This window comes from Urocitellus parryii, chromosome 7, assembly GCF_045843805.1.
Source record: "Urocitellus parryii isolate mUroPar1 chromosome 7, mUroPar1.hap1, whole genome shotgun sequence".
Taxonomy (NCBI): Eukaryota; Metazoa; Chordata; class Mammalia; order Rodentia; family Sciuridae; genus Urocitellus; species Urocitellus parryii.
The window spans coordinates 33,173,852-33,197,467 of NC_135537.1; the positions used below are offsets into that span (position 1 = coordinate 33,173,852).

General features: G+C 31.6%; 1 protein-coding gene across 37 annotated transcripts in view; it reads right to left on the bottom strand.

The window, feature by feature from the left end:
- Rims2 (regulating synaptic membrane exocytosis 2) overlaps positions 1 to 23,616 on the bottom strand; it is a 586,271-nt gene that overhangs the window by 178,060 nt on the left and 384,595 nt on the right. For 13 of the 37 annotated variants that reach the window (XM_077801030.1, XM_077801046.1, XM_077801043.1 and 10 more), the window contains 2 exons: positions 3,980 to 4,159; positions 2,984 to 3,093 (listed from right to left, as the gene is read on the bottom strand). In XM_077801030.1, coding sequence (XP_077657156.1) covers positions 2,984 to 3,093; positions 3,980 to 4,159 — 290 coding nt within the window. Of the gene's footprint in view, positions 1 to 2,130; positions 2,164 to 2,983; positions 3,094 to 3,979; positions 4,160 to 19,730; positions 19,797 to 23,616 lie in introns of all 37 variants that reach the window. The other 24 variants (XM_077801026.1, XM_077801037.1, XM_077801029.1 and 21 more) reach the window with 6 other exon arrangements.

Below are 23,616 nucleotides of genomic sequence, written 5' to 3' on the forward strand. Positions count from 1 at the left end.
ATAATGGCAGTACAACAAAATAAGGGGAAAATAAAATAATAATGATAAAGTCTTGTAATTACTGAATACATTACATTTTCCATATTGCTCTTATTTTATTTCTCTTTCAACAAAAAGTAACTAAAATAAAAACCAAAATGTATGAATTTAAACTAACTAAATTAAAAGACAATATAAAATACTTAACCAAAATCATAGTTAAAATAGAACTTGCTAAACTTTTAGTCACTGAGGAGGATTAGAAAATAAATATTTCAATATTTTAATTCTAAACTAATGACATCAAAATACAAGTTCTGACAACTAACTTTTTAGGCAGTACTGAGAAAATAATTTGATGAGATTTATTTTGAATTATTTATTTTGAGTTACCACATATGTAATTTCAACTAGAAATTGAAGACCTCTTAAAGAGATAATAGATAATTTTCATAGTTAAAACTAATGAAATTACAGTCATGTATCTATTCAAGTCTCCATATAAACACTTATGAAAATACTTTTTTAAAAAAATCATCCATACTATTAAGTTTTTTAAAAAAGAAAAAAAACTTCCAATTTCCTACTGAAAAGGATGAAGGAAGTTTTAGCTCATCTTTCTTTTATAAAATAAAAATATGGAAAAATTGCAACTGGAGACACTAAAGGAAAATTGTGGTTTTAATGGATTCTATAAAGGAAAAAAAGACAAATAGTAATTAGAATATTTGTTGATAATCCCTTAGAACCTTTATCAATCCTTATGTTCAGTATCAACAATATTATCAGTTTTCTGGCATAATTGGTATTACCAAAAAAAAATAGAGATCTAGTCTTATGTCAGTAGACTATTGCTTTACAAGATATTTAAATTAAAATTTTAGAAAATTGTGACGTAATCTTTTATGTTTCTGACTTCATATGCCAATAAATGATGCTGAAATTCTACCTTTAAAAATCTTGAGGAGACAAAAAAATCCATAATTATTGAATTTTCCTTGTGGAAAGTCATTTAAAATATTAGGCTTCCCAGTCTTATGCAAATAATGGAGAATTATAGAAATGCTGCTCAAATCTTTTTACCAGGCAGCATAACAGACCTCTAATCACAACAGCACTGAATTGTTCTATTATGATATATATATATATATATATATATATATATATATATATGAACCACAAAATAGAAGTTGGTAGCCATTCAGTTACAACTAACAAGAATACATTTTCTATCAAGTTACATAAGGCAATAAAAACATTGCTACTCAAATGCAAAGCATTTACAAATTTGTTACAATAAGTCATGACAAAATTAGTTTAGTGGCACTTTATACATTATCTTAGGTAGCTTTGCAATTTTTAGATAAACATTTCATGCATTCATTCAACAAATATTTATTCTGGGCTTACAATGTGGGCATTATTCTATGTGTTGGACATTCATCAGTAAATAAAAGAGCCAACAGTTTCAGAATTCTATAATTAGTAGGGGATTTTATTGTCTTTTAAAAGTAAATATTCCATGTCTTTGTAAATACTCCATATATCATAATTTTATATTCTATCTTGAGTCATAATGAAGGGTTTAGTACTAAAATCATAAAACTATCGTTTAACTTTGAATACTATAAGCAATCTTGCTACAATATCAAAAATGATGTAGGAAATACAAACCACAATCACTATCTAATTCAAAAACTTTCTTTTCAAGAAAGCCAAATTTAATAATTAAAATATCATCATAAATATAAAATGAAATATATGATGATAAATATAACTAGACTATGTTTACATCCTTAATGACATAAACACAGACTGCAATTGATATCTTTGGTTAAAGTTTTACTCAAAATCTGGAATTTGGCCTAAAAAGGAAATTAAATATTTTCAAAAGAGCAAATATTTTTTACTCATTTAAAAGAAGTTACATTCTTTGCATTCTCACTTGATGAATCAATGAAATTTAACTCCTTCTTTTCATTTCCAAGTAAAATAAAAGTTGAATACTTTATCAGAATCATAAAACAAAATAATTTTACTGTACATAAAACTATGTAATGAAGGGACATCAATTGCAGTTGGGTTTATTTTTGCTTAACAGCCCCCCCAAAAGGCTGTTGGCACAAAACAAACCCTCCTTTATGTACAGACCTTCATAAGGTTCTATCTCCTTGACTCCATTGTCTAGGGAAAATAAAATAAAAACAAAACAAAACAAAAAAAGGGAACCAAAGCACAGGGGTTAAAAACAACAGAAATTTCCAAAGGCATAGAATGAATTGTATATTAAAGAAAATTTAATGGTGATTAAGATATATACTTTTATAAATATGCATGTATATATACTTTTGCAAAACACACCCAGTTACCAAATAAAGGGATCATTTTTTAAATGAGGTTAAAATATTCTGATATCCATGCTTTTAAAGGTTCTTTACCCAAAACTTTATAAATTTATAAATGTTTTAGAAGAATGTTCATGTTTGTCAGCAAATATTGCATCTTATGTAAAAATTTGAAATTGTTAAAAACATCAGTACAACATGCATCTTTCTTTATATATTCATGATTACCTTTTTCTTGTACTCCAGATTTGAGAAGGATCACCATTGGTGTGCATCAGCTAACCAGTCCTTTGCAGTGTGTGAAAATTGATTTAGCTAGTTACTAATAAACTTTATGTAACTATCAACAATTACATAAATTTAGTTGCAGCAAAGAAATATCATCCAAGTGCTTATTTAAGACTATTAAGTTTACTTTTAAAATGCATTTATTCACATTTGAAAAATGTGCAAGAGCAAAATTGATAGCTTACTTTACCTCCAAATAATATAATTTTAAACATAGAATATATAATATTCATAAATAAAACTACTATCACGTTCAGTAAGGCATACCATTAACATAAGAAGATAACTATCACAAAGGTAATAATAAAATCTTGATTCACCTTGGCTTCCATGTGTATTTCCCCTGTGATAAAATTAGAAATAAAACTTACTTCTCTCCAATGTTCCCTTTGGTGGAAGCTGTGGAAGCTGTCGACCCCTTCGTCCTGCCACTGGAGTACTTGATGGGCTGGTCTGGACAGACCCAGTTCGAGGATGAGACCTACAAGATACATCATTGATATTCATTTTCAGTACAATGACTTAAATGCTTTTAATACATTTGGTTCATATGATAGCTGTGTAAGTGCTTTTTAAAAAGAGGTTTAGCTGCTGATTAAAAGGTTAGGAAAACAGAACAAAATATGGATATTTGAATGATTATTTAAATTCCAAAAGATGTTTACATTTTTATGTAATATGCATACATACACACATACATGCACACAAAACCCTATGATAAAATACATGGAATAGTTAATGTAAATTAGTTTTCTTTCTATATGAAAGAGGAGAATTCTGTAGCTCAAAAAATAAAAACTACTACCTCACACTTCTTTCTACCAGATTTCAAACTTAACATTAATCTTCCTCTCTTGATCCAAAGACATTTTTACTCAGGCTTATATTAAACATCCCTTCATTAGAAAATATGAGACTACAAATAAAACCCCGAGTAATTCAAAATTCAGCTAAAGAAAACACTGGTTAATACATGATATTAGTGTTGACAGAAAGAAACTAAAATTCTACTTTTGACTAGTGTCATTATGATGAACATTAGAAAAGTGATGTCTAATGGACACAAGTAATTTCTCATTCTGTAGGAGAAGAACATGATAGTTATGAGGGCATTTACCCAGGACTCCTGATTAATGAGAAATCACAAAACAAATGCAGTCAGGACAGTTAATAAACAAATTACAATGGTAACCACACACTATTATATCCGCTGAATATAAATAGTGTGTTTACATTGAAAAGGTTAGTATTGACTGTTACTAGTGATCAATCAAAGATGATAGAAGAAACCATTTAGCTGCTGGGAAAATAAAATGGTGTGCTGGTGGTGCAAAGGGGGAAGTTAGTCTGATTGATTTATCTTTCACCTCGATAAGGCAGGTGAAGGAGGGGCAGATCTTCCAGTCATTAATGAAGGCATCGACCTCATGAGGTTTGTATCAGGACGTTCAGTGGATCTGGAGCGGGTGGTGGTCCGCTCAAGGTGAGGCCGTTGTTCTGTTGATCTGGATCTGTGATATGGCTGTCTATCTGCTGCTTCACAATCCCTGAAACGTTAGTCAAAAAGCAGCTCAGTTGATCTTTGTGCCCTTCTTCTATTTGGTCATGATGCATCAAACTGATTTTGAGAAAGGTAATTGTTTAAAATTATTGAGTATGTTTAAAAAAATTTCCCCAACATATTTTGAGCAAAATCTCACTAAACTTCTTAAGAATTTCTAAGGAATCGCAATCTGTATAATAAAAACTCCCGTTGAACATAATAGGAGTTATAATCAATGAAAACCAAAACTGCCTGCTTTCCAAAATGAATCTCCTAAACATAACATGTGAACTGTGTGAAGTATTATTGTATTTTAAAGGAATTCAGTGACTTTTCCTAATATTTTCAAAATAGTGAAGAAAATGATGTAAACATTGATTCTCAAGCCCCTAACACTGTTTATTAGTATACCAACTAAGATATAAAAATACTTTCAACACAATAATAATATTCTGATAAACCTGAACATTCAGACAGAAAAATCAAATTGAGGTTATACAAAAATAGGGCACCTTTGAAGTATGCAGCCATATTTAAACATGACCCCAAAGAGAAATCACTCTAGGGATCTGGTTAATCAGTCATCTACCTCAGTGTACTTTAGCTATACCAAACAACTCAAAATGTGTCTTAATTCACTGAAATAATGTGGTCTCTTTGACCACAAATAAATCGAACACTAAAACTTAATGGTTGTTGAAAAAAATAGTAAATTTAAATAACTTATCATTATTGATTTTTGTATTCCTGAAACCTAATATAATGCTTTTATTCATAACTTGATCAATAAATGCTTTCTAACACCAACCCCACAATTTGTAAGAAACCTTAAAAACATTCGGTTTGGTCTAGAACTCAAAGTAGTATAAACCAAAGTAATACTCCAAAAAATGTTATTATATTTCCACCCAGTTGTGATTACAAAACAAATATGCTTATATATTATAGTGAGTAAAACAGCATTAATCTCACCAGAACTTCCACTTTAACTATAAATTCTTTCAACCTTATTTTTGATAGTGAAAAACTACAAGCAATTAAAGAAAAAGAGAAAAGGACACAATTTCCCAAATATCATATAATTTTAAACCAGAAGACTTTAAATTAGAAGATTTTAGAAAGTAAATACTGGATTTTTTTTATATCACATCCTGCAATCTCCTAAATTTTCTTTATATTTTCGTTCCACAAAAAATAAGAAATATATAATTATCATAATGTGAGATGAAAATAGGTTAATAAGTGAAACGCAGAAGAACCACAATAGAAGTGAAAACTTTCCCAAAATGTATTTTCACAGTTAAGGGAAATAAAAAGTTATATTTTAAATTTTGATAACACAGAGAAAGTCAAGATAGGCTCCTATACCCACAATCTGGTAAGAATAGGTTTAAATAGGTAAAACTTAAGAAAATTTAAAGCCAGACACCTGAGTTTCCCAGTTTCACAGCAGAATCAACACCAATATATAAAACTTGAGAATTTTCACCTATATTTTGAGTGAGTATAAAGTTGGGAATATATAAATAACTTCACATAGCAACAACTGATAAGTGTAAATAATAAGTAAATAAGGTTTAACATATTTTATTTCCTACATGGAATTCTCAAGTTGTAGACTACATTTCAATGAAACGTAATTCTGCTTACTCACCTTATTTTACTTTATGCATATAAAATGTTCTAAAATAGGTGGCCATTGGTGTTATCAAACTGCTAAAGAGTAAACTGCTCTTTAGCAGTTTGATAACTCTTTAGGATCCGTCATTTGTAAATTTAAACCTTTTTTAGGTGAATAATCCAATTGTCTTCTAAAAGGTAATTTCATGGTCAGTCATGTTCCATTTTTTAATAAATATTCTATATTTTCTAATCTATGTTTAAAATAATTCAGATTTTTAAAAATGGATCATTTGCCTGGACTGATAGACTACTACTCTGCAATACCTAGTGGCCTCTATTCTACAATATTTGGTGAGGATACTGCTTAACTGTTCCCTCATTGATTTATACTGACCTATAGTACTATAACAATATCCACTATTGAAACAACTATCATGCAAACATATAATAGCATATGCAGATTCTGATATAAGGATAAACTGACAATGGGCCATAATAGTAAACAATGTAGAATGACTTTGAATTTAAAGATCAGTGTTTATTCATAAGAAAAAGTAAAAATGATTAATATTAAATTTTAGTACTCTTTTCAGTCATTTCTGAGGGAAATAATTTTATAATTATCTGACTCAATTGTGAATCATTGAGTTTGTAATAATTCAGTTTTGAATTATTTTTCCAGTCAATGTGGTTGCTTGTAAGAGATTTTCAACATTTTAAGAAATCTGATGTACCTTCCCATCAATTTTGCTGCTTTTAGGGTCTCTATTTTCAATGAAAGAACCAAGGAACTCATGCAAAGTTCTGGGGAAGAATAGACTTGTGAGCTTTCTTTTTTATAGCTTATCATATCTACCCATTCCTCCATCCATCCCAATGACATAACTCCAGACTAAAGTATGCTCAAAATAGAGTATATGTGTAAGTATGAGAGAACACTAAGAACACTCCAAAAGAAAGAAAGAAAGAAAGAAAGAAAGAAAGAAAGAAAGAAAGAAAGAAAGAAAGAAAAGTAAGTTAGAAACACCAATTGAAACAATGAAATGTTTCAAAGTAATATTCAGAAATCAATGACAATTGTCCTATATTCTAACTCAGAACCCTAGCATATAGCAAAACAAAGACATTCTGTGTTTATATTGCATAAGTAAATTTAACAGATTTTCTTTAAAACTAAACTTATAAAAAGTAAAACTACTTAGAAATTAGTTATTCTTTTCCTTTATAAAGCTGAGATCTTTTATTTTTTTTAAATGGCTATATCTCTGAAGGATAAGTCTAGTCTCTTCTTTGTGGCAAGAAGCACCTTCTGTTCATTCATATTGTGTAATATAGTAATTTGGTTAAGAGCAGAAGCATAATACTTTTGAAAAAATATCTTGAATGTTGTTATGGCTTAGACATGAGGTATTCCCCAAAAGCTCACATGTGAGACAATTCAAGAAAGTTTAGAGGTGAAATTATTGGGTTATAACAACTTTAACTAATCAGTGCATTAATCCCCTGATAGGGGTTAACTGGGAGGTAACTATAGGCAGGTAGGATGTGGCAGGAGGAAGAAGGTCATTGGGGGCATGTCTATGAGTATATATTTTGTCCCTTATGGGGATCTCCCAAAATTTCTCTCTCCTCCAGCAACATCTTGAGCTCCTTTCTTCTGCCATGCCTCCTGCCCCCACCATGACATTCTACTTCTTTGGGGGCACAGAAAATAGACCTTGCCATCTATGGACTAAGACCTCTGAAATAAACTTTTATTTACTTTCCTCCTAGAAAATTGTTCTTGTCAGGTCTTTTTTAGTCACAGCAACCAAAAGATGACTAAAACAAATGCCAAGGTATTTTCTGAGCATTAACTGCATAACTGAAGCAAAACCTAAAATATAACATATACTCAGAAATGTTAAAAAACAAGACACTTGGGAGTAATGAAAGAAATACATATATTATACTTTTCATTTTCATTATAATGCGCAAGATGCAAGTTTAAATATCTCAATTTTCAAAAGTTCTTGGTTATTTTAACCCTGCTTTGAATTTAAGAGAATTGCAAGACACTGTTGAGGTTGTGGCTCAGTGATAGAGCACTTGCCTAACATGCATTCAAACCCCAGCACCATGAGGAAAAAAAAAAGAGAGAGAGAGAGAGAAGTGCAAGGCTGCTGAGAGCCATTGTCAAGTAGGAATGACACATGGCAATTTCTTTGTCAGCCTACTCCATCTTGCTTAGAGGAAGGACTCTCCATTGTGGAAATGGGCTTGCCTTTGGACCCAGGTCATTTGCAGTGACATTGCATGTATGCTTGAGTAAGGTGACCTTGCTCAAGGACCAGGGCGGATCCAGGTTTAGGGCGGATCAGGTTTTAGGGAGTATCAGGTTTTAGGGAGTATCCTGCTCCTTGGGTTTAGGGCGGTTCCAGGTTTAAGGTGTACCCTGCTGGGAATAGGGCATATCCTGCTGCCTCAGGCACGCCCACTCCTTGAGTTCCCATTGAGTTCTCCTGGGATTCAGAGAGTATTTGGGATGCAGAGCCCAGTGGGAACATGAATTTTGCCCAGAACGTGGATTTTGCCCAGAACCTATGTGTAGAGTGGCGGTGACAGATCGAGAATAAAGAGTTGCTGTTTGAATCTACAATGTGTGAGTGGCTCCTGATTTTGTGCCCAGCCAGACTGCGGCACAAAGTACAAATTATTCACCATGGAAATCATGGTAAATATGTAAAGTACTGTGCATATATAGGAATATGTTATTGTTTTGGAAGAAGATGGATTAATTTATCCTTGTGCATAATAGCACTTCTCCACTGAATATTCCTATTAAAGTAAAAGAAAAACACTGTATGTTAATTAAAAGTACATAAGGTTACTCAAAAATAACAAGAATTATAGACTCAAATTAATAAAAATCTAAAATTAGAAAGTGATAATACAGACAGCTGATGAGAGAAGCAAGATATTATTAAAATCATTAATCACTCACAAAGCCTTTGTTATCATCAAAAAAGAAGTAAAATGTCTTCATATCTCTATAGTTGCATTTTTAAATAGTTATATTTGAAATTGTAAGATTAAATATCTCAAGTTTCTCAAGAAAATTAGAGAAAAATTTAACACTGAATAATAGATATATTGTATTATTTGATATGCATATGTAAAAAGATATAAGCTGTAAATATCCTGTGATCATTTTGAGTATTGTATTAAATATTTATGGTTTTCCTTGTAATTCTATTTTTATTTTGAAAATATAAAAATCTCATGTTGACAGGATTATTTACCGAGCACAAGTAACATGCAGAAAATTAAAATACCTTTAAAATACAAATTTTCAAAATCTCAAGGGATGGTGAAATTCTTATTTTGTGAAATAGTTTCCAGTGGATGTTTGAGATTAATAATGCTCTGCTGATTATAACAAAGCTATTCCACTATAGTACTGGCTCTACATTATTTTTCCCCAGTTCTTTAAAGATTTCATAAAGCAGCAAATATTTTAAAGATACCTCTCTAATGGATAGAATTATGAATTGTTATTGTATTACATGAGATTATGTGGTGTAGTATAGTCCTCACACTAAAATATGTGAGTTCTCTATTCAACAAGTTCACTGATGAACTTCAGCTATTATGAATACAAACAATAATAAATATTGGAGAGTATGTGGGGAAAAAGGAACACTCATACACTACTGGTGGGACTGCAATTTGGTGCAGCCAATATGGAAAACAGTATGGAGATTCCTTGGAAAATTGGGAATGGAACCACCATTTGACGCAGCTATCCCACTCCTTGGTCTATACCCAAAGGACTTAAAAACAGCGTACTACAGGGACACAGCCACATCAATGTACATAGCAGCACAATTCACAATAGCTAAATTGTGGAACCAACCTAGATGCCTTCTTTCAGGAGATAAATGGATAAAAAATGTGTCATTTATTCACAATGGAATATTACTCAACAATAAGAGAGAATAAATCATGGCATTTGCAGGTAAATGGATGGAGTTGGAGGAGATAATGCTAAGTGAAGTTAGCCAATCTCAAAAATGTTTTCTCTGATATAAGGAGGCTGATTCATAGTTGGGTAGGGAAGGGGAGCATGGGAAGAATAGATGAACTCTAGATAGGATAGAGGGATGGGAGGGGAAGGGAGGGGGCATGGGATTAGAAATGATGGTGGAATGTTGATGGTCATCATTATCCAAAGTACATGTATGAAGACACGAATTGGTGTGAATATACTTTGTATACAACTGGAGATATGAAAAATTTTACTCTATGTGTGTAATATGAATTGTAATACATTCTACTGTCATATATAAATTTTAAAAAATTAATAATAAATAAAGATCTGACAACTAAAAAAAAGAAAAGCTCTGAAATCAGATCACAATTTCAAAACCCTCCTTTAATCTACTTATAAGAGCATATGTTAAATGAATTACTAGAAATATTGCAAATAAAAAAAGGAAGAGTATGTGTCTCAAACATGATCATCAAAAAATATTCTGAGTCTTTCCTTTGTTTTCCTATTTTTACAAAAAAGTGGAATGATGTTAAAGCAAACTTTCCATATTCAGTGCTGCTTGCTGTACTTAGCTGAAACATCAAAATTCCAGTCCAAGTTCCCTAGTCAGAAGATTGATTCATATTCTCAAGTGTATGCATGAAAGTGCATGCACGTGGACACAAACACACACACACACACACACACACACACACAATGTGTTCATTTTCAAGTATAAATTCTGCTTCAGTCACTATTGATCACATGATATCCAACATTCAATACAAAACCAATGTAAACACAAAAATCATGAAAAATATGGCCCATTATTTTCAGATTCAAAGTAATCACCAGATGCTGAAATATGTATATGATAGCTGGAACTACAAAATAAAAAATTGTTTTTGTTTGGATTTTCTTCAAGACTCTCTAGTCCTTTGATACATATGTCTATCCTTATGCCATTATCACATTGTTTTGAACACTGTAACTTGGAAATAAGTTGTGAAAGTTGGAACTGTGAATCCTTCAACTTCACTCTTTTTCAAGCTTTATTGTTTACCTAGGACACCTTGCATTTCCATGTAAATGTAAGAATCAGCTTTTGCATCTCTCTCTCTTTTTCCCTCTCTCAAATAAATTATTTAAAATAAATATACTTAATAAGTTAAACACTATAGTAGAAAAGATGGACAACAATGTGCATGAACAAATGGGTAAATTTCAGCATACAGATTGATTATAGAAGATTAAAAAGTCATATGAAAATGTTAGAAATAATAGTAGAATATGCAAAATATCAGAAAATTAGCTGAGTCAGTTTATGAGAATATTAAATGCCTAATTAAGAGGATTAAATGGCTTAATTTTCAAAAAAAGAGATCACAAGCTTTTGAACAAAGGTAATTATCAAATACTGAATTAAGAAAATTAATTCAGCAGTAGTGCATAGAATGAATCAATCTAGAAAAAGACACTAACCTACAGTAATAGTGAAGAAAACAGTGAAGAGGTTATGGATGACAAGCATTATAAATAACAGTATACAAAATACATACTATACATTATATGGAAAATGCCAATATAGAGAAGTACACAAACAGAATGTTAGAGATAGAAGGAATCTCAGAAATCATACAATCCAATCTCTCTCATTTTAGTATAAATAAGCTAAGACTTACAGAGACTTGGACAAAGTCACATAATTTGATGTCTTCTGAGTTGGAACTTGAATTGGACTTTCTGAATTTGAAAGTCCATCAACTTCACTGAAGTGTGAAATCCTTGGTATTGGGGATATTTTTTTCTTCTTAATAATGTTTGAAAATCATCATACATATTAAATGTAAAGATGAATAACCCCCCCCCAAAAAAAAGCCAACCAACAAAACAATAAACAACAAAGAACCAAAAAAACCCATCTTTTAAATGTATAGATTCAGAAATGAAATGATAAATCAACAGAAATAGATACACTATGGACAGAAGTATTCTTGAAAGAAATGGTAGTGAATTCAGGTTTAGACTTAAATTTATGAAGAGTTAGAAGAATACTCCTCTGCTGATGTCAAGTCAGAGAAATCTGTCCTTTAAAGACGAGGTGAAATTTGAGAAGTTACAGTTTATCAGTAATAGTTTAATATTCATTGACTCATTTATTCATTAAGTACATTTAGGTTGAGTTCCTATGATATGCCAGTTACTACACTAAGCACTAGAAATTTGGGTCAAAGTCACAAGCATGATAGGATATTCAAATAAGAAAGAAAGATCCAAACATAAGCACTTGAAAAATAGGGAAAAAGTGAAGAAAACAGAAAATCAGTCAAGGGACAGAGTAAGAACTAAGAGAATATACCATATAAGAAAAGCTTAAAAAGAGGCAATTAACAATGGCAGACACAAACAATAATAAACATGTATAAAATATCTAGCAAATAACCATAGAGGAAATAATTTTAACAAAGTGTTGGAGGCAGAAGTCAAACTGTATAGGGTTTTAGGCTTAAGAACTGATGGTATAGAGGCAGCATAAGTAAAAGTATGTACTTTTACTGACCTAAGTAAAAGATAGAAGGAAAAAAAAAAGAAAAGAAAACAGACCATTCTCAAGGTAGCTTGAGAGGGTGGCAGAGTATAAAGAAGATATTTATTTAGGAGATTTCATCAGTAATTTTCAGAAAAAATAAAATCATTAAATGAAGAGAGATTTAAATAAAAGAAATAAGAAATTAATGCAGGAACACTCCAGAGAAGTTGAGAGGGTAGAGACAAAAACCAAACAGAAGTTAGTTTCACTGTAAAAGAAAACAGTAAAGGAATAACAATGCAGAGAAATTAAGGTTAAAAAAAGAAGTGTATCTGGAACAGCATAATTATTTGGCTTTCATTGCATTTACTAAGAGTCCTCAGTACTAATTTCCACATAAGACATTTATAGGAAAACAATCTCCATTCCACACAGGAATCTCATTCTTTACCATGACAGAGCTTGTTAGAATCCTTTCTTTAATTAGGGTTCTAGTTTTGGCCCCAAATATCTTGAGATAAGACCATCATTGTGTCTTCAAATTCCACAGTAACCCTCACCATTATTCTAGACCCAGGTCAGACATTTCCCATCATTCAGTTCTGACATCAAACCAATTTAAGATAACCTAGGGTATTTTGAGACTAATTATTTCTATGCAAGTATCTCTCATTTTTGTCTATCATGTACAAGGAAAGCCCTGGTGGCCCCTGATATCTTCTCTCTAAATCATCTCCTACATTCTGTTCAATTACGTTCTAAATCTCAGCTGAATTTTCAAGAATCCTTATTCTATTGTTGACAAACTTTCTTATGTAAAGCTTTCTCCAGAATGTTTTCTGCATATTCCAAACTTATATAACATTTAGCTCAATTGTGCAGCCTCTGCTCTGTGTAGGTAGCTCTTATCTGCATTTTTCACATTTCACAGTCCATGGACCCAGAAAAGGAGATCAGCTCCTTGAAGATACTTCTGACCTTACTCTCCTGACATAATGTGCAAAATCCTTACTTCTCTTAAGGATGCCAAGTAGCTGTAACATCCACTATTTTAATTCAGATGGCTAGTAATCTATCCATTTTACAATTACTCTCTCCTAGTCATTGATAATTTAGGGAACTGGCTTTCCTACAGCTTCTTTATCCTAATTCCTATATTAATGGTAGATTTAAATACATATACATGAAGAAATTTGTTCAACATGAACCCCAATCTTCATATTTTTGTAAATTTAATGCTCCTCAATCTCCTACTTCTGGGGAAATATTATGGATCGAAGAACCCAATGAAACCACTCAAAGTCAGAAACACTAAATTCCAGCATCTCAAACTTTGATTTCAATCATTAATTCTGTAAAAGTTCTTATAATCTCCTCCACCATTCAACTGACCTTCATTTGATACTTTGTGTTCTTGTTCCCTGCCACCTTCTTTGCTTTTCTTCCTTCCTTACCCATCCAGACTCTAGGAACTACTCTATGAACCGTCTCAACTTCTTCCATACAGCATTTGGATTCCTTTCTAACAGTTTTGCTATTCAAACATTCATTAAAAGCTGGGTGTTGGTGACACACAGAGCTTGGGAGGATAAGGCAGGAGGATCACAAGTTGAAAGCCAGTTTCAGCAAAAGTAAGGCACTAAGCAACTCAGTGAGACCCTATCTCTAAATAATAAATACAAAATAAGTCTGGGAATGTGGTTCAGTGGTCAAGTGCCCCTGAGTTCAATCCCTGGTATGAAAACCAACCAACCAACCAACCAGGTATTGTGATGCACACCTCTAATCCCACTAGTCAAGAGGCTGAGGCAGGAGGAACTCAAGTTTGAAACCAGCACTCTTGTCTCAAAACAAAAATTTAAAAAGGCTGGGGTACAGTGCTCAGTGTTAGAGTGCCTCTGGATGAAACCCCAAATACACTCCCCACAAAAAACCTTAACACTAGTTTAATACCAAAATTTGATTTCTCTCCATTCCTCTTCGATCTATTTTCTTTTTTGTTCACAAATTCCATCTGTTTAGCCCAATCCCCTTGAAAGTCCCCTAAGACCTTTCATCTAGCAATCTTCCCTAACGCATTCTTTGCTCTAGCCTATGAAAATATGGGCATACAGAATTTCCTATTCTAAACGAAGGAAACATTATTTGATACAACAAACTCCTACCTACTATTCTTCCTTCACACTTAGTGGATAAATTAATTTTCTTCTCTCCTATTCATGTCCAGACTACTGCAATCTGCTTACTACCACCACCACCACCCTTCTGAAATTCACATAGCTAAAAGCAACAATGACTCAATAAAACCAATAGGCATTTTTCATTCATTATTTTTATTACTGAAATTATTTCTTCTTGAAATTCTCTATTCCTTTAATTATGTTCTTAATTCTCATTCTTCCTTCTTTACATAGTTCAGTAGTTCTCCTTCTCCTGTCTACCACTTAATTATAATGAATCCCAAGACATAGGAAAACTCCTTGGTTGTCATTTCATGGGCTGTTTCTCAGGTTGATTTCACCTATATTTTTACACCTACTTATCATTATTAGTGAACTTACTCCTAAATTTCTCTATGTAGTCTTGACCTTTGTTTAAGCTTCAAAATTACTTACTTGCTAAAAATTTCCCCTTAGCCCTCTTAGTAGTTCTAAAACTGAACTTGCCTCATACTTAGACTGATTTCCCTGCTTAACTCTCAATACCTATTAATATACCCTATGCACCCAGTTACTCAAGCTATAAGTTAGGTATTGTGACTTTTCACTCTCCTTCAACATCCAAATCCCATTATTTACCAACTATAACTAATTTTAATTTATCGAATCACCCATATTCTATTTCTCTATCTACAACCTTAATCCCTATTTTCTTTTCATACCTTTTTTTCTCTTCAAAATTAACCATCCAGATACTCTCCAAAATAGTTATTCTACAGTGAATAAACTTATCATAGCCACCCCTTGATTAAAACTCTCCAAAGAACCCACAGCATCTGTAGTCTCAGATCCAAATTTGTCCACAGATTTTACAGGTTTCTTATAATCAGGGTCTGGCATTTTAGATTCATTTCTTACTACTTCATGCTTTGTGGATAATACCCCTAAAGCACTAAAATATTTTGTTTATTACTTCTGTAGCCTTGTTGTATATTTTTGGAAAAATGTCATCAACATCTCACCTTGTCTCCACATCAATATAAAATAATTCCTGTTCATCTTTTAAGATAATAACTGAGTTATTTCCTACATGAGACTTTCACATAAAAATCCATTACCTGATACCAACCATCAATGCCACTAATTCATTAATATGCAAAGTATAGCTATAAGTAAAGATAAATACCAGGAAAACAAGTACAGTATAGTAGTACATTTTAAAATATTAAAATAAAGAATATATTTTAATAAGGGACATTTATTAACAAAGGGTATCATGATGTCCATTCTAAACATGTTTGTTCAGATGTTGAGTGTGTTTTAAAATGCACAATAAATGAAAAATAAGTTTGTACTGACTGCCATAACATGGCCAGGAGAAAAAATTTGGATTCCTAAATTATTTAATATTTATCTACTCCAGTAATAGAAAAGAATGTAAAAAAATATTTAAGTCTTTATAGTTTTGTTCCAAGGAGATAGTACTCATAATTTTTCAAGTTACAATCTTGGCATAATGAGATCAGTGAAAACCTAGAAGCCTAGACTCATTTCCCTGCCCAGCCCTGGGGGTCAGGGAGCACACAAGGGATCAAACTCAAGAGCTTTTAACCAGTAATCAAGTAAATTAAATTAAAAGGGCTTGGGATGTAACTCATCCCAGCCCTTTTAATTTAATTTAGTTTATTTCTTTATTTATCTTTTGAGACACGGTCTTGCTATGTTGCTGAAAGCCTTGTTAATTTGCTAACCAGCTGAGGCTAGCCTTGAATTTATGATCCTCTTGCCTCAGCCTGCAGAGCTGCGGGGATTACAGGATTACAGGCATGAGCTACAGCACCCAGCCAAGCCTAGATACTTTTGATGGACAGGTCATAGTCTAGGAATGTCATCTTGAGTTTACTACATTCATTCCATTTAGAAATCTCTAGTTATCATATAGCCAAATTATGACTCATTTGGAGCTATTAACATGTATTTATTCTCAGAAGGATTACCTCCAGAGGAGATTATATGCTACCTTGAAAACTAGGCTGAAACACTGGACACTTAGAAAAAGGTCTCACTTTCTTTTTTCACATTGGTCACTTCTTATAAGTGTTCCAATTATTTTTATTCAAGTAGGTGAATTAGAGATAATTTTGATATTTTGGGTTTTAGTTCAAAAGTGATTGTGCAAGAGGAAGATAAATGCTCATATTTGAATCTAATCAAATAAAAAGAACCATGTGGTAAGGGAACTGAGGATTTTTCTGAGAATGAATTCAACTCCTGGATATAAAAGTAGGTAAGGAAAGGTGGAAACTTAAATAAGGAGAAGGTAGGGGCAAAGAAAGTATATTTTTCTATTTAGATAAAAGAATAAGTGGGCTAGAAGTTAATCAAAGAAAGAAACATGCAATTCTGTAGTCTAAGTGTGGAGTAGTATTTGAATTAAGGTATCAAAGACATTAATTTCAAGTGATGATAAAACTCGGAGTATGGCCATGGAAGTGACTGTCTGAAATAGAATTAGGGGTAAAGCTCAATACTATATTTGAGATAGTTGAGAAGTGAGTGGGTGTTGAATAAATCTTTCAGGGAATGATGGCATTTACTCAAGGTGATGGCAGTACTTGTAACAAAGAAGACTAAAGTCAGGTGCAATAATCATTAGTGAATAAAATAACATAACCAAAAGAACAACAGATGATAGAAATGTAGAAGGGTTAAGGGTTGGTTTTAGTTAGTTTTAGAACATATAAAAAAGGTATAAGTATAGAAGTAAAAGATAATAAAGACAGAACATTGTAGAAATAAATACAGGAGAATGACAGTTGACTAAAAAGCTTTATCTTCAAGAGTTATTCTAAGGGAGTGAGTAATAAGTCAGCCAAGGACCTTCTAATGGATTAGGATGGAGGTCAGAGGAATAGATAATTTAGTAGAGTGAGAAACAAATGATCAAAGTAGAGTTAAAGAAAAAAGCAAAGGAAGGGAATATTAAACTGAAATTTAGTGGAAGAGGAGCAGGGCTTCAATAGACAAGAAATATATACAACCAGGTATTCTAATTCTCATTTGGGAAGTATATTCATTTTTTAACTATGCTTTAAAACTTACACATATTCATTTTTTAAAGTTTGGAAACAAATTCTTTTTTAAAACTATTTATTTTTTTATTTGTAGTTGGACACAATACCTTTGTTTTTATTTATTTATTTTAATGTGGTGCTGAGGAATAAACCCAGGGCCTTGACGTGCAAGGTGAGTGCTTAACCGCTGAGCCATAACCCCAGACCTACACATATTCTTTTGTATGTATTAAAATAATAATAACAGCAAAAATACAAGAATAACTAGGGAACTTCATTTTTACAACATCTATCCAAGTGTTTAGTATAAGCTAGGCTTATGACTTTCTGCTATGTTAGAACAAGGAAGGTACATGTAAAATAGGCATGCAAATGTACAGAGGAAATCTTACAATTAGACATTTGATAAGCTATTTTTTAAAACAAAATTTCCTGTGTTATATTATAATAAGAACGTCAATAATCTTTTGTTTCCTGACCACAAACCAAATCATGTCATATAAAGATAATTCATATAAATAGACTGATTAGGCTGAGTTTCAAAATTTGGATAAGATATGAAATTGATAACCAGTGTAGAGCTGATCAAAAACTAAGTCTATCTATATTAGCAAACTAAAAATTAGCACAAAGCAATTTACTTACTGGTAACAGAGACTAAGAAAAATGCAAAGGATAAAAAAAGTACTAATTTTACTTAAAATGGTACATGATTTTAACTTAAAATGGAATGAAGAGATAGCAGAGTAAATAGAATAAGACTAAAATAAGTAATGTCTCATTCATGCATGTCACCCACCTTAAGAAAAGATGTGAACAAGTGCCAGGAACCAAGCATACACCTAATTTTTAATATTTTTCATAAGGTAACTTGCAACCAAAAAATAGAATGTATCATATAGCAACAGTAAAATTATAGACAAAACAACAAATAAGTAAGAATTATTTAATTTTAAAGCAAAATAATAGAAAAAAGACAATGTGCAAAAGAAAATTAAATATATGTATATTAAATGTATATAAAATTATAAACATTATTATATAATTAAATTTCAAGGCTCTAAATTTTTATTATATTTATGGAAAGATCACAAAACTTGAATTACTAGGAAATTATTGTCAATATTATCTTTTACATTTCCTTGCATATTTATCCACATGAACGCAAACTTAGGAATTTATCCATGAGTTTTCATTATTGTTTCTAAATTCTTTATTATCAACTCTTAATTAGCTATTTTAATAGGCATAAAGGAGATCACACAGAGTTCCAAATCACTTTGCAACGATAGTTAGGGTGAGTAAATATGGCACGTAATTCTTAATCTATACTAAAGTGAACCCACCACCACATTATCATTGTCATTCTCTTCTCTGCTAAAGGGCCTCAAAAATTGCCAGCAAACTGTCTTAAATTCCTAAAATTACACATAGCTTTGAGAATTTTGCAACTTTTAGAGACTTTCTTTCCCTGCTCTTTTTTGGTCATCTCCAGTTTCTATTATATGACAGGTAATCAATATTTCCTTGAAATACAAATCATATTTAAAGTATCAGAACTGTTCTACCTATGATTCATTGAAATTCCTGCTTTGGAAAGAAGGATAGTGGTAGACTAGAAATGAAAAAGGATTTCAGACTCGGTATTCCACCCAGATCCAAGATTGTCTACTATGATCAATGAATATATCACAGCCAGCTTTGACAAGGTAACCACAAACAAATCACTTCAACCTAAGCACTTCAAGGACAGTCTCTTCTACTCTGGATCAGGGAGACAGGCAAGCAGGTTGTTAAAACGTATAAAAATCAATCAGTTATTTTTAAACTAAAAATAACCAGTGAACTCTATTGAGGAAGGTGATAGTCAAATGCAATTAATTTAAAAAAGAATACAGTTATTCTATCCTTCTAGATAATAGTTAGCTGAAATTCCTAGTGAACTAAATATTTAGGAGAATAAAAAAGATGATCCTAGTTGTCCAAAAAGAAACTTCATTTTTGATATTTTGTTCAAATAGGTTATGTATGTTTTCATATTATTTTATAAAGGTAATATTTCTATGTTTCATTAAAACCATTTATGTATATAAAAACAGAAGTAAAGTGAATTATATTACATCAATAGACAGGAACATGCAATTCTACAAAGAGACTAAATTGTAAGAAAAATATACCTGCCATCCCTGTGATGATGGTCAATGGTCTGACTGTATCTGGAGCGAGGTAGAGTAAGAAAATGACTGCAAGCATGCCAGAAACAAGAATATAAATGAGACTCAGGAAAAAAGGAAAAAAAGGCATAGTTTAATTTTAAAGTGAGATTCAAAAAGATAAGCAGATAGCAAGCAAAGTAAATGAAAATTGCTACTGGAATGTTTGCCCCTCCTCCCAATGTGAATTGTAACATGGCAGTGTTGAAGGTTAAAGTAGCCTAAATATTCTAAAATAAAATGCAACAAAAATATAATAATCAGACTTTTAAAAATAATATTTCAAAATAAAAATTTTACCAATTACCACTCAAATATCTTCTACACCATTTGGAAAATGTTATACTATATAGATGTTTTCCTATGTTTTAGGAGGAATGTTAAAAAGAGAAAAGAAATGAAATAATCATAAAGTTTAAGGAAATCATAAAAAGGGTAATAAATAATATCTATAATATTTAGGAGATTTTATAAGGTAATTATTTCTCCTTCAATCATTAATAATTAGAAATAACTATGAGGGCTTTAAAAATTCTATTTATTAAAAACAAACTGATTCACATTATTTTTATTTGATTATTAATTATGTTTATTCGATTTATTGGATATTATTCATTTTTCCATTCACTCTTTATTTTGTGTTCACTACATACTGTTTGCCTCCATTACATTTCATGCCTTACCACAACCATAAGCAACCAAAGCAACAAACTAACCTTTTAACCATCTGTATTGATTCTCTTCTTTTATGGCACTAATTTAAATTTTTCAACTTTCTTAAAACAATGGCACAAACATTTAAACATGTCAGATGATCACCATGTTTCAATAAACAGTGGAAACAAACCTTGAATTCTCCCAAGTTTCTTAATTCTATCTTTAAATGGAAAGTAAATAGGCATATATTTGTATTTTCCCTTGTCCTTATCATCTGTACTAAAAAAGAAATGCCTCTACTTGTAGTCCTTCTTCTCACATGACTTGGCTTCATTCATTACTCTATTCTACATTCTCTTTCTCATCTACATAATCCAAAAGTAAATCCTTTGCTAAACTAGCCTCCCTCTGGAGCCACTGTCTCTTTATCACTTTCTTCTCATTATAAAACATCTTAAAAGACATATATCTACAATTTTTGTCATCATGTTCTAAGCTTAATGTAACTGACTTATGCTTCTATCATTCTGTGAATGTTATCTGCAAAATCCTACGGGGAAAAAAAATCCCTTTAGTCTCCTGTTGATTTTCATCACACTACATTTTTCTACAATATTAGACCTTGATTTTCAAACCTCTATTACTTAACACTTTCCTGTTTTAGTTTCTTAAACCTTATTTTTTCTGTTTATTAAACACAGTATTTATCTAACATCACATACTCAATTAAGACTTTTATCTACATTATCTCATTTACAGTCTCATAATAACTCTTAGAGGCAGGATCTAATATTCCCAGTTTGAATCTGAGACCATGAGGGCTCACTCATGGCCATGCAGTATGTAGCAGGGCTGGGTTTCAAACTAAGGGATTTTAAATTCAGAACTCAAGCTCTTAACATTTATATATGTGGCCTGGTTTCCCACAATCTGCCTGCTTCTTTTTCCATTTCATTTGCTGGATTCCCTGTCTCTGTATTCCTTATAGGCAGTGGTTTTCAAAAATTCATTCCTTGATCTTTGTATATTCCAACACATTCTTTCTAAATAAAACTATTTGGGTTTTTAGCATGAATGATTATTTTGTTCAGCCTTAATTTTTCTCTGTGTTAAACAGCCTATGTCCAACTGCTTCCTGTGTTATCCCCATGTTGGAGTGTCACATAGACAAATCAGGAAAACACGTTGATTAATGTGGCTTAAGTAATATACATTTTGCTATTGGGACATCTGGTGCTGCATTTGTGAAATGAGAGAAATGAAACAGTGGTTTTTCAATTTTTTTAAGAATATCACTTATTTCCAATCAAAATTTGACACTAAATCAATATATAGGAACCAAATAAAATCAAAATGACTCTAGCTAATCAGGAAGTGAGAAGCCTAGATCCTTACCCATTTGACCTCATTATGATCTACCATAGCTGACTCTGAAGTACCTATTCAGAACCAAGGACCACTTCATCTCTAAAATCTTTTAATTTCAAACCAAATTATTTAATCCCCCTTGTATGTTAATATGATACTTCAGCTATTCCTCTTCTTGAAATCTCAATTGCAACTAAGGATTTAGATATTCATTTAATAAACTAAGTTATAAAATCTCAGAATTTAACTCCTCCAGTTCCTTATTTTCCACATTTAATTGACCTATAGGCTTTGCTGTTTCTGACAACTAAATAACTCAGATTTTTCCCATCTTTCTTTTCTCCTGACACTACCTTAAATCAAGCTTTGAAATAAGCCAATCTCTTGAAATAAGCTTCTCATAGGTTTCCCTACCTTCAGAACACAACATTCCCATGACCTAGTCCATTCTTCACCTTATCTATAGAAGCATATGTGTAAATTATGCTTTCTGATTGTGCAGGTACCTTAATTGAAATATTACAATATTTTCCAATATCTAAAAGTAAGTACAGATTATTTAAGAGTTCTAAACCACTTTCAGTCCCCATCTCCTGTCACTTTTTATCCCCCATATCACTTTTATCTAGATACAACAGACGACCTAAATATATCATGCACTTTCCTGACTCCAAGACTTGCTCATCACTCTGTCAATAAGGCCCATCATTCCCCCTCTATCTCTGCTTTTTGCCTATGAAAATCATTATCAATCTTTAAAGTCCAGTTTCTCTTTGAAGCTTTCTCTATGAGACTCAAACAATTTTCTTTCCAATCTGTTCCAAAATATTATGCTTTAGCCTCAAAGTCTTCTACTTCTTATAATTAGCCAGTATATGATAATCTGTCTATCAAGACCAGAATAATGTCTTCAACTTTTTGCCCACAATGGCTTACTCACTTGATCAAGATACATTTTACTAAGGAATAAAAACAAATTAATGCCATTTTCATGATGAACCTTCTCTCCCCCCAAAAAGCAGTGGTTCTCATAATCACAGAAGTACCCTAAAAATGTTAACAGAGAAATATAAGCCTATATAGAATAACAAAATAAGGAAGTATTCTTAAATTTATTAAAAAGAATAAAATAACATCAAACTTGTGACATTGAGATTTGCTGCTCTTAAATAGGAATAAATTGTCTCCAAATACTATATAAGAGAAAAAGTATAAACTTCAAAGCTCACTAAAGGTAATAAATCTATATAATATGTGCTACATCATCACCCAGTTTCTAATATTGTTCTTGAAGAGTCCTAATAATTAATTTTGTCCCAATAAAGCCAAAGAAGCATTAAGTAAGAGTCAATTTCATCAATTTATTTTCTCTTTTCTACTTTTAGTCATGTTAGTTCTTAACCTTACTGGTCATGTCTCTCCCTTAAGATTCTGTTAAAAACTGGAAATACATGAATGAACACACAATTTGCCATTCTGTTTTAATAAACCTTTTAAAATCCACCTAAGGGCCACAGATATATTAAAGGGCCCTTGTTGCATCCACTTAGTACAACCTAGACACATTTTGCACTTCTTCACTAAGGATGTTTCCTTTTCTTCCAAAATTAAATTTTAACCAAGTACATTATAAAACCTAGGCAATTAATATGTATGATGTTTTAAATATGAATAGTGAATTCAATAAACAAGATTTATTAATAAATAAATTACACTTAGGAAAATCTGGTTGACAATTTTTAAAAATCTGATCAGAGCAGTACTTCATAATAAAAGTAAAAAATAGAAAACTAATATATTAACTAAATTTGAAAAGGCCAAAAAC